The sequence below is a fragment of the Pleurodeles waltl genome, chromosome 9, assembly GCF_031143425.1.
Source record: "Pleurodeles waltl isolate 20211129_DDA chromosome 9, aPleWal1.hap1.20221129, whole genome shotgun sequence".
In the NCBI taxonomy this organism is placed as follows: Eukaryota; Metazoa; Chordata; class Amphibia; order Caudata; family Salamandridae; genus Pleurodeles; species Pleurodeles waltl.
In genome coordinates, this window is record NC_090448.1 from 61,126,122 (window position 1) to 61,138,836 (window position 12,715).

Sequence of the window (12,715 nt, forward strand, 5' to 3'; positions counted from 1 at the left end):
CAGCAAACCCAATTTGCTTGCTACTCAAACCACTGTAGACACAATTCAGTTGATCGCTCTTTCCCACACCCATATGCTGCATTGTAATAATCAGCATAGCCTTTTAAAACCTGAGCCCATTATCACAGCTCCCAAGGTCACTGCTCCATTTATCAATCTGCCTCTTCCAATCCCCCCTTCCACCGCGCAACCCAACATCGTTAACACTCTTCCTCCTGCACCAAGAGAAGGCCCGTCTCCAGCCCTGGACATTCCCCCTAGGGCCACTCCATGTGTTGTCGTTTTGGGGAATGTACAGGCTCTTCCCCAATCTGACTCTCAGTCCTGGGAAAATCTACAAAATAAAGCCATTCACTTAGTGGGCAGGAAAACTGGCTTAACTAGGGCCCTCTTTGAGGACCTGAAAATGGTATGAAGGGTTGGATGGAATGGGAAGGACACTAAGGACCTCATTACAACCTTGGCAGGCGACGACTGCTGCCCGCCAAGGTTGAACCGCTGTGCGGCTGCCAATGCGGCCGCACTCCCGCCGTGACCATTTTGACATTCCCGCTGGGCCGGCCCAGCGGGGATATGGGCCACAACATGGGATCCGGCTCCAAATGGAGGCGGCGGTGTTGCGGCCGTGCGACGGGTGCAGTTGCACCCGTCGCGCTTTTCAGCAGACAGTGAAAAGCAGTGTGGGGCTGTGCCAGGGGGGCCCTGCACTGCCCATGCCAAAGGCATGGGGCCCTGCGACTCCCCTTCCCACCAGCCTTTGGACAGGCTGGCAGGAAGGGGACTCGTAATCCCCTGGGCAGCGCTGCCCTGGCGGATTAAAACCGCCGGTACAACCGTGGCAGGAAATCACTGGTCCCGGCAGTGCGACCACGGCGCTTCCGTCGTGGTCTTAATTCGCAAGTTTGTACCGCCAGCCTGTTGGCGGTACAACCTCCAAAACAGCCCTGGCAGTCTTTGACCGCCAGGGTTGTAATGAGGGCCTAAGTAATTTCTTGCCGATTGTGTTATAGGGGGTCATTCCGACCCCGGCGGTCAAGGACCGCCGGGGATGCGGGAGCACCGCCAACAGGCTGGCGGTGCCCCGCAGGGCATTCTGACCGCGGCGGTTTGGCCGCGGTCAGACAAGGAAAACCGGCGGTCTCCCGCCGGTTTTCCGCTGCCCTGGGAATCCCCCATGGCGGCGCAGCTTGCTGCGCTGCCATGGGGGATTCCGACCCCCTCACCGCCATCCTGTTAGGAACAGGATGGCGGTGAGGGGTGTCGTGGGGCCCCTGGGGGCCCCTGCAGTGCCCATGCCAATGGCATGGGCACTGCAGGGGCCCCCGTAAGAGGGCTCCACTTTGTATTTCAGTGTCTGCATTGCAGACACTGAAATACGCGACGGGTGCCACTGCACCCGTCGCACATACCCACTCCGCCGGCTCGATTCGGAGCCGGCTTCCACGTGGGGAGGGGTTTCCCGCTGGGCTGGCGGGCGGCCCTCTGGCGGTCGCCTGCCAGCCCAGCGGGAAAGCCAGAATGGCATCCGCGGTCTTTCGACCGCGGAGCGGCCATTTGGCGGCTCCCTCCAGGCGGGCGGCTCCTGCCGCCCGCCGGGCTCAGAATGAGCCCCATAATGTCCTTTAAATTTCCATACTTGGTGGAATTAATACTGTGTAAACCTAGATCCAGGTTCCCACTCATTTCCCACCATCAAGTAATAATCTTTCCATTGGTATATTTCAATCATCCTCAGTTATCAAAGGAGGGACCTGATATCATCACCAAGGCTGGTCCTGTCTGGCCCCCTACTTTTTATCCATCACTTATAACGCATAACCATTTCACTCCCATATCGGAACTCAATGTTAATGATTTACAGTCAATCATTAAAATGACAAACTCCCTGTTTGATTGTTTGTCTGCTACCCCTGGGCTCACTAACTTCACGAAGAAGAATTCTACAGCTGTCTCCTATTCTGACTCCTATATACCTCCCTTTACCCCCAGTGTGGGCTGCCAGCAGACTCAATTAGCTCCCCGGCCTGAGAACCTGGGAGCTTTTCCATCATGTAAGCTCCTATTTTGGAAAGTGGCAGGCCTTATCTCCAAATTTTCAACAACCTCTTGTGTCGAGCTTACTCAGGATTTCCACTTTCTCTGTCCCCAGGAGACTTGAGCAATTGAACCTATTCATATTAATGGCTTCAGGACAGTCCACCAGCCTGCAGTTCCTTCTAACGCTGATAGACCTAAAGGCGGATTAGCCATTTACGTTTCGAATACCTTGCCTTCTCTCTCACTGAAGATTGAGTCCAGTTCCCCTTACTATTTGACTATTGTTTCGGAAGTATTGTACAATCTTAATTTCATAATTGTCAATCTGTATAGCAACATTCTACAATCACACGTTATTACTGTATTAGGCCAACTCGACAACGATTTGGATAGGCTACATTGTATGGAAGGGATGAAATGTTATATACTGTGGGGGGGCAAATTCAAATCCAGGTTATGCCATTTCCCTCCTAAAAAGGTGTGTGGCATGGTGGATACTAATGACAATGACCTAACTCATTTTAGCCGCACTGCGCATGGAACAAAGCTGACTGATCTATTGATTACGTTTGATCTTGCCTTTACCAACGAATTGTGCACTCCTCCAGTTCCCTTTCATCCCACTTACGATTGTCGAGGTTGTAATACAGTTAATGATTACATCCTTGCTTCACACAATCTTGAAAATTTATTGTACAAGTTTGTTACCAACCCCATTATCATCAGCGACCATTTTCCAAGTCTAAAAGTTAAACAAACCTGGGCTTTAAAAAAAAAATCCTTCAATATGATCCCCTGATAATGCTTTCCTATCCACCCGAAATGGCATCTCACTGCTTTACTGCGTACTTTTCTTGAAAAACTAATCATCACTTATAGAGGTGCTTTTGCTACTTGCTTGGACAACTCAGTCAATAACGGGGAGCTTAACTAAAACTATAGCACAGTTCAACCCCTCTGGGCTAGAATGGTTCTCTATTGACTTCATGACTGCACATAAGCTCCTAAAGAAAGCTCTCCATAAATATCCGTGCTGCCCTATGGAAGTGCGTGGGCACAGGTTTGAGTATTGAGTGGTGCTGAAGAAAAGGAAAAAAGAGACGAAGCATCAGGTGAGGGAAACTAGATAGAATCCAGCTTTGCTAAGGATGTTACTGCCTTTTGACATGTAATTCATAACCCTTTCCCAAGGGATGACAGTGCCCCGAGAATAGAGGTAGCCATCAATTAATCTGTTTGGGTTGCCCATTTCTCTGAGATCAACACTATTCCCAGCATGCACATTCAGGCCTCCGACTTATCAATATCTAGAGGTTTTAGTAATTTATCATTTATCCTGGATTAGGTTATTGCAGTGGTAATGGGCCGCAAGATTGGTAAATCCCCTGGCCCAGATGGTGTCCCCATCAATTTCTTCAAGGCTAACCCATCCCTGTGGGGTTCCCGTCCTATCTAGGGCCTTAGGGTCCTTCTCCTGCTCTGGTATCCTGGACTCATGGTCAGAGTTAGTTATCGTACCAATTTATAGGAAAGGGGTTCGCTCTAATCCCATCTGTTATTGACCCATATCCATACTCGACTCACTGCTAAAAGTTACAGAGAAAATAATATTGAGACGTCTTGAAGAATGGTCTGATGATTCTATGACCTCCAGTATGGTTTTCACAGAGGGTTGGGAAAAATCAAGCAGGGGCTCAAACTTAACCTGGTCATTGCCAAATACATATTACTGAAGAAAGGACCATTGTATTTAGCCTTTGTCGACCGGTCGAGTGCATTCAATTGTGTCCTTAATGGCCAGCTGTGGACTATTCTATCGGAGACTGGGTAGATCATTCGATAATTGCCTTTATTAGAAATGTGTACTCCAGGTGCAAGGATAGGGTGCACTTTAGTGACAAGGGCGAGTGCACTGATGCTTGCAGGCTAGTAAGAGGGATCAGGCAGGGCCTCATTTGAGCTTCTTTTCTGTTCACTCTGTACACAAATAGCATTGGTGCTATATTGGGGCTATATTAAGCGATAAGTGTCAAGGTTTTCCCCAAATTGGCCACAGATTAATCCCTTGTCTTCTGTATGCTGATGACACAGTTCTTATGTCTCAAAACCTTCTGAGCTTACAGAGATCACTCTTTTTTCTCATTAACCATAAGTCTGAAGAGCAAGCCATTCATTATGAAATTGGGATGAACACGGAGAAGTACCAAAAACTCTAAATTGGGGTTTACGCCAACATTCTCTTATCTGGGTATTATATTTGACAAGCATGGTACTTGGGGCTAGATGTATCAAAGGTTTTTACCCATTCTATGTCTATGGAAAAATGTGTTCACACATATGGCCTTTGGTGTCCTGCAGTGAATAATAGGAATTTGTACTTCACTAAGTCCGTAAATGTATTTTTAAAGGTTGATGATAAACTGGGCACTAAACCTGTGAGATGCTTACCATTTATTATGCAAAATGTGTTTCTGTTTCTCTTTATGGGGCTGGCATCTGGGGACATGCCAGTGTTAACCAACTCCAGATGGTTGAGAATGGCTTCTTTAAGAATCACTTATCGGTCCCTACAAGCTGTTGCACTACCGTATATTATTCTGAACTGGGGGTGAGGTTCTAGCTAACTTGGTTAAAATTCTGCCAATTTTATTGTGGAATAAGGTGTGGACTTCCAAACATACCATTTTAAATAGATCACTTATTGATGATTGACGTAGGCTGAATGATTTTCACCTTCTACCCTGGTGGAAGTTCTTTGAACAGTTTGCATTAGATATTGGGCATGTAGAGTATTTTGCTGCACCAGAATCACTACACACTGTTAGTAGAAACAACCTAAAGAAACTAGGGCCCTGATTTATACTTAGACTTAGACATGTCTAGCGCCAAAATATAATATGGAGTTAAGTTTAAGCTGAATTATCGTAAATAAAAATGACGCTAATTCAGCACAAACAGAGTATAAATATGCCCCTATATTTATAAGTACTTGAAGACTCAATGCACTGAAGAACTGAAAGAAACCTAGGGGCTCATTTACAAGCCCCTTGCGCCGTCATAGCGTCATTTTTTTTTTATGCTACCACGACGCAAAACAGTCCCCCACCCTATGCCATATTTACAAGCTGGCACAATGGCACCACCGTGCCAGTTTGTAAACCCCTTCTCCACATTATATCTGCACCGGGTATAATGTATGGAAGGGAGGCGTTCCCCCGCAGGGAGGCCCAAAAAAATAGCACTGTGAAATTTCCAAGATTTCACTGCGCCATTTTAGCGTAATTTCTTAACGCCTGCCCATCGGAGACGATGCACCAGTTCCTTGTAAATTACCCCCCTGGCGTTATTAAAAAACAGCTGCTCCTGGTAACTCATGGGGTGCAACCCTACCTCACCCTCGTGTGGATTTCCCGACACAGGTTTCTGCTAACGCGCTTCAGATTAGACATTTTTCATCCTCTAGTCAGCTTTGTCGTAATCAGTGACTGGTCTAATGTTTGGTTTGGCCAAGTGCCCCTGCAACAGCACATCTGTACTGGACGCTTTGCACAATATTCTGTTTTGTAACTTCAACCATGTGCCACGTAGATGCTTTATAATGCCCATCCTTCAAGAAATTAATTTTAACCAATGTCGTCCTGCACTTTTTGTTTTACAGCAACTGCCTTCTCTGCTGCTATCTGCTGTAGAAAGACTAGCTTTTTAAGCCCAGTGATCCGGAAAGGAAAACGCTGGTTGTTTAGCGATGACGTGCCATTGCGTATTTTAAATATTATTTTATTTTAAACATGTATTTGAACATGCATCTTACTCCGTACCGTATGCTTTTATGATCTTTATGAAAATCCAAAACATCTAATTTAGATTGATTGATTGTTTGAAGTTTAGTATAGCACATCTACACATCCTTACATATTCTTACCTTGATCATTTAGTGTGAATTGATATAATGAATGCAAAGTTTTCGCAGGTAATATATTGGGCGGTATATGAGGATCAGGCAGCAGAAAGCGGGGTCTGGGTGATCTCCTTGGGAGGACAGCAGTCTAGTGGGAAAGCGGTATGTGTGTTCCATGGTACTCACTTTTGTGTGTGTAAATTCACATCATTTAGGAACTGCCACTCACTGGCTTCTGGTGGCTTATAAATGTGATGGCCTGTTCCAGGAGTCTAATAACAATACTGGAAAGTTTGCAAATGAATCTGAATGGCCTTTCCAAGGAATTTAAAAGAAAGGTACTTTGTAGCCTAAAATGAGAGAGTTGTTTACACCAAGCAGCTGTAGCTCATTTGCTCCCACTTAGCTCCTCCCTAATTCCTACCTCTGCAATCACCCAATGAAAGCCTTGTCATATCGATCAATAACATATTTTGAAGATTGTAAGGTATGATATTAGAACCTTGTGTCACTGTATGTTTATGGTTAACACAAAAGGTATCACTTTAGAACTGCTGATTGCAACCATTCAGAGAAATGTATACACTCTTTCCCTAGGAAATTGCTTCTACCTTTTAGTGCACAAGGAAGGACTAAGCTAACCTGTTATATTTGCTTCCTCAGGGATCGGCTATGCTTCCATTGTGATTGTGTCCCTCCTGAATGTATATTACATCATCATCTTGGCCTGGGGGATGTACTATCTCCTCCAGTCCTTCCGGAGCAGACTGCCCTGGGCCTACTGTCACCAGACATGGAACACCGACAACTGTATAGAGGACACCTTTCGGAAGAACAAGACCCTGTGGATGTCTCTGAATGTGACAAACTTGACGTCACCTGTCACAGAGTTCTGGGAGTAAGATCTTTGTTTCTAACTAGAGTAAAATCCACATACCTGTTCATCCCACAGCATGATGTCATTGGTTCTTCTGAGGCTCAGGTGATGTCATAAGGCATGCAGAAGCTTGAGATCCCATGATAGTTCCATTACACTATTCAGCGCTTTTATTGGTTACATTTGATAGAGGTCATCTACCTATGAAATGTTTTGGAGGAAATGTTACTCACATCACAGAAGTTTTGCAGCATATTAGTAGACCTACATCATAACGATGTGCTAATTCTTTAAAAGCTCTTCCTGGTCCATTTGTGGATGTAGATAGTTTGTTTTTCATGGAACACAAATGTACTTCAGTTACATTGCATGAGGGGGACAGTTACCTGCATAAAAGACACTGCATAAATCAGCCTTCATTTGTTGGATTTTGCTTCATATTCAGCTTTGTCCAAAACATATGTTGAAGTTTCCATCTCTGGTTTAAGTATCTTAGTAAGTGTTGTGTGGTGTCCATAATGTAGGCCTTCTTTTTCCTGATATCACCATTGGAAGGGATTGCACTCCCCCTCTCCTGGTAATCAGACCCATACTAAGGCTGTATAAGCTTTCCTCAAACATACACACACTCACACACAAACAAAAATGCACACATGTGGACTATACATATATATCAATTACAGCTGATACAGCAGTGTCAGAGAGAGTCTTGTGATGTCATCACCAAAACCGGGCCCACAAAGTGGCACACACACACACACACACACACACACACACACATATATATATATATATATATATATATATATATATACACATCTGTATAACACATACAAATAAAAAATCTTTGGAATAATCAAAATCCAGCACAAATTTGGCAAAACCTATGCTTGATATACCGTAGTAGTAAAATAATATACTACTGGTAGGTGGGGTGTTGAAATGCTTGTCCACACACTGAAGCAAGATGTAACATGTAGGATGTGTGGTTGGGAGAGTGTTGTCTCATTACTCAGCCTTTTAAGAAGTGTTTCCATGTTGTGCGGTTATCATGTTATGGGACGCAGTGTTTGGTAGTTTGGTGAGTGAAAGCAGTGTGAGTGGTAGATGTGTGATTTACATGATGACATATGCAGGTAGCATTAGTTAACTCGACAGGTCCCTTTGGTATTTGTAGTTATTATGATGAAGATTCCTCCCCTGTTTCTGAAGTTGTTGTATTAAAGTCAACCATGCTGCTATCTTATGAGGTTGGGTAAGTATTGTCATTTTGATTCTGAGTAGTGCATCTAGATCTGGAGATCACATCTTTGTTAGAGAAGTTGGGTGCAGGGATGCTGTTGTTGGGGCCAAGGATAAACTGGCGAAGCCAAGAAGGAAAGTAACCCTGATGTTAGAAACACACATACCCAGTAGATGAGTTCCTGTAGAACAAGAGCCTGTGAAATCATACCAAATGGCTCAAATTAAAGACTTTTGAGTATCTGGTGATTTGTTTTATATTCCCAAAACTGGTTGCCTGATTACTCACCGAGCTGTAAATAGTTTGGAGGTGATCCCTGTCGTCACAGGTCATAATATTTGAAATCTCCTCCATTGCCTGTTGTCATTGAGAAGGACTTCCGAAAATAGTAAAACACCTTAAATACCTTCCTCTTTGCCAAATTTAAGCTCCTGACTTGAAATAATTACTCAGTTGATGCTACTTTCCAACTTCAGCATGCTGTTGTAACTTTGTTTCCCCTCTTCACCTGCAAAGTGCTTTCAAGCAGCTTTAAGGGTATTCAACAGGTATGATTTACTACACCACACATACTGTACTAGGTTTCAAACTTAGGCAGAGATAGAGACAAACAAGTAAATCATGTGCCTTAGTTTTATTCCACAGTAGAATACCACTCCATCCCTGGCTTTATTGTTGATCTCATGACCAACAATATCCCAGGGGTAACGTGCGGTAATTGATTAATACATTTGACTTCTTAATAAAGCTGTAATTGATGGTTCTATACTACATGTATATTGACGGAAAGCATTTAGCAGTTATACCAGGTGAATGTGTACATGCATGATGATGTATTATATAAAGATAAGCTAGCTGGGGGCAAAGTAGCTGTACATAGAGGGATAGAAGATGATTGAAGATTGTGTTCAGCAATATGGGAGCAGGGGTACTTATTGAAAGCATGGGCTCTCACTTCTTTCCTGAACTGCAGGAGATACTCTCATACTAACAGAGATGTAGGGCAAGATGCTGAGGGCATGGTTCAAGAAGGATTAACAATTAGCTTTCTTTCGTGTACTTCTAATCTGTAAATCCTCCACATTTTGTGTTGATGAGCAGGAGCATTGCTTGTTAATGCTTTGTGCTGTAGTTGTTTTTGAAGATGATGCTAGTTTGGAGGGACAACTACTGTAAAACCTGCCAGATGGGGGATGGGGGAGATGTGTTGTACAGGATTCTGTGGCACGGACTATAGTACTAAAGATAGAAAACCTTGTTTTTTATACTTTCAAGATCACTGCTGCACTGCATAATTTAACATGCATTTTGTTGACACATTGCATCACCCACTGTGGTGGCCACTTTGAAAACACTGCTTTCTATACTTTCAAGATGGCTGCTATGTTGTTTGGCACAATGTGACACGCTGTGGTGAGGTGATGCACTTTGCAACGTGCAACATTGTGGCCATCTTGAAAAGAATAGAGAACAATGTTTTCATTGATTTCCATATTTTTAACACAACTGGTCACCGATATTGGCTGGGAAGTTTAAAAGCCAGTCGTGGTTACCATCCTGGAGAGGAGTGGCATAGAACAGTGCAGCAAGGCAACATCCAGGGCATCACTAATATGGCCAGCTAGTGCCTGGCGCACGCCAGAGGTTCTTTGGGAGGCTGGGTGGTAGGGGAGACGTGTACAAACAACATCCAGGGCATTACCATGGCTGCTGTCTAGTGCCTGGAGTGTTACTGAGACGCATCAGGAAGGATTGGGGAGATTGGGTAATCGGTGAAGCAATAAAAAGAACAGTAGAACCTTCTGAAGAACAAGACATGCATGGCCATGGAGTGATAAACTAATGAAAAGGTAGTTCTGGAATGCCAACAGTAGAAGGATACACCCTAACCAATCAAAAGCAATGGAAATAAACTTTGCTGTAGGGGAGGGAAACAGAAAAGGAGGAGCACCATCCAATAGAGAGCTGGGAAGCGAGACTGACAAGAAAGCCATCTAATCATAAGCCAGTTCTGGGCAGTATTTCATACACTGCTGTCTGTGACATACAACTGGAGGTGTCTGTAGCAAGACCACACAAACATAAGGATCTTCTTACATCTTAAAATCACCAGTTTCTACTGTGACTCACTAAAATATTCCATGATCTCAATGCATTTCAATGGAAACGTCTCAGCATTTCAGTTTCAGTGGATCCTCTTTAAAAAATGAAAGGTTAAGGTCTATGTAACTGTGATTTGTAACTATGCCAGGATTCTTCCCTGACATGTCTCTCCCCATGTCTCAGTGGGACCATTAGCAGTTATGTAAGAGTGACAAAGCCAGTTTGAATGGCGGATGAGCAAATGCATTGCCCTTGCATGGCTTTGCGTGCATTCTCGTAATTAGATTGATTGGTCAATTAGAATACATTTAAAAGAACATCTACAAGGTCACCTCTGTGTGGGGACTTCTATCCTCTGATGGCAGTATCCTCATGTACCTGCCACAAAACCCAGTGCCTGTGAAAGTCAATATACTTCCTGCATTTCATGGTATAATTTACTGGACATGCCTACGCCAAGGTATGAGGCACATACCAGGGCACCTTATAAGACCGTCTATCCATGGGTGTGGGGCTACGAGGCCTGCAGTTGAAGTTGGCGTGGTCGGGAGGAAGCAGGCAGTTGAGGTCTTTGGTAAATGCAGGACATCTCACCTAAGTGCTAGTGTGCACAAAGTTGAGTGGCAATAAGTAGAGGTGCAGCAGTAAGTTGGTGGTGAAGGGTCCTGATGCTCAGCTAAGTGCTGATGTCCGGTGGAGGTGCAGAGGACCACACTGGCCCCCTGGAACTTCCAGTCAGTACTGTGTGCAGCTCAAGACATCCTCCTGGAAGCAGCAGTGGTGGCATGCAGGTTTGGCTGAATCGACAATATATTTGGGCATACAGTGCATCTGCGAGATCTCAGGACAACACCTAGCAACCTCACTCCTGTATAAAGCACTTTTAGGAAAAGTAAAAACAGACCTCCAGCCATTGGGGGATAGATTGGAGACATACCTGGGAAGTCCAATTAGCAACACAGATTGGGTCAAAATCCTTGAGCACATTTCAGAGGTCTCTGGCAACACACAATTTAAGTTATTTCAATATTACTTCCTTCATAGAGTATATCGCATGCCTAAAAGGGTAAATTTGATGTAGTTAGAAGCAACTGCAGGCTTTCTCGGGGTGCAGAGAGCATGACACAGCATTCCTCCATATGGTCTGGGAGTGCACAGTCATCTCCCTTTATTGGAACACAGTGATGAAAGTGCTGTCAATGTCAGATGACCTTTCACTACCCATGGCCCCTGCATCTTGCCTCTTGGGTTGGTTTCTGTGCCCTAAAGCAGGAGCAGTCACAACTAGATTTGCAGATATGGCACTACTCCTAGCTAAACGCCAATATATGATGGCCTGGAAGTCCCCGGAGAGACCAATGATTTGGAGGTGGCTCATGTAGCTGTGAAAATGGGCAGCTTCAAGTGTACACTACTGAAAAAAAGAAGCAGGTAAAGGGCTGAGACTGGAGGGCTGGGCAGAATCGTGGGCTCACATCCTGGATGATTTGCCACAAATAGGGAATGGCGGCCAACTGATGAAGCATAACCCAGGCCAAGCAACTTTACCCTAAGTGCCCTGGCCCAAAGTACAACACCTTGCATTACCTGCTCACGCCACACCACATCCGGCACACATATGAGGGGATATGACTTTAGCAAAACTAACAATAGACCTGATTGTACTCCCACTCAGTATATTCTACTCACCATAACTATGGCTTTATTCCTAGCATTCCCTACACTCTCACAGGACTGGTTAATATTTCACAGTTTTGTAGATCTGGTGGAAGGTAACTTAATCCCAAGACTACTTGCTTTTACGTTGTTGTATTGGCTACCACCAGTTCATGCCATGTGTTGTATATGATCAGCATTAAGAATGGTCTACAAACTACAGTAGTTGCTAGACTTCATAAGTTAATCCTTGGCTGCTGTAGGGGACGTTGGATTGATTTTGGAAGTATCTGTAATGTGAAAATTCTATAAAGTATGTTTTAAAAAAATGAAGTCCTGGAGCTGAACATCTCACCACATATTCAACTTCCGACTGACCTGGATCCACCCCATCCCCTCACCCCCAAATTTATAGTGCAAAGTGGGGTGCATGCTGAAGAGTAGACAATGAATTTATCCAATGGTGGGTAATTTGTCCCCCCCCTGTACACCGGAAACCTTGACTCAACACCTTATGGTTGCTACACCTATGAAAATGTAATCAGTCTGAGGTTCTTCCTGCACACCACCTGCTAGAGTTATTTATGGTCACATATCAACACTATTAAGCCTCATCCATTAAATTGATTGTAACACGAGAGAGTCCAGAAGAAGCAGAGGTGTTTACTATGGACATTTTCCCACAAGATTGCGCCAGGCCAAAGGAGAGCAAACTCACATCGCTAACGCCATGTTTGCCCAGCTTGTAAATATTTAACGTTGCAGTCTCAGTCCAGTTGGTTTGCAGAACTTGCCTACGTGCCAGTGTGGCTCTCTTCAAAAGCGTATTTTGCATTTAAAATAGGAATTAAATCCACAACCTGTGAGTGACAGTCTGCAGTGTGTACAACCTAAATTATGT

General features: G+C 44.4%; 1 protein-coding gene across 3 annotated transcripts in view; it reads left to right on the forward strand.

Annotated features, from left to right (window-relative positions):
• SLC6A6 (solute carrier family 6 member 6) overlaps window positions 1-12,715 on the forward strand; it is a 263,899-nt gene that overhangs the window by 143,645 nt on the left and 107,539 nt on the right. For all 3 annotated transcript variants that reach the window (XR_011198608.1, XM_069206292.1, XM_069206293.1), the window contains exon 4: window positions 6,599-6,833. Coding sequence is in view for 2 of the 3 variants with exons in the window: in XM_069206292.1 (XP_069062393.1) it covers window positions 6,599-6,833 (235 nt within the window). In the remaining variant the exon portion in view is untranslated. The remainder of the gene's footprint in view (window positions 1-6,598; window positions 6,834-12,715) is intronic.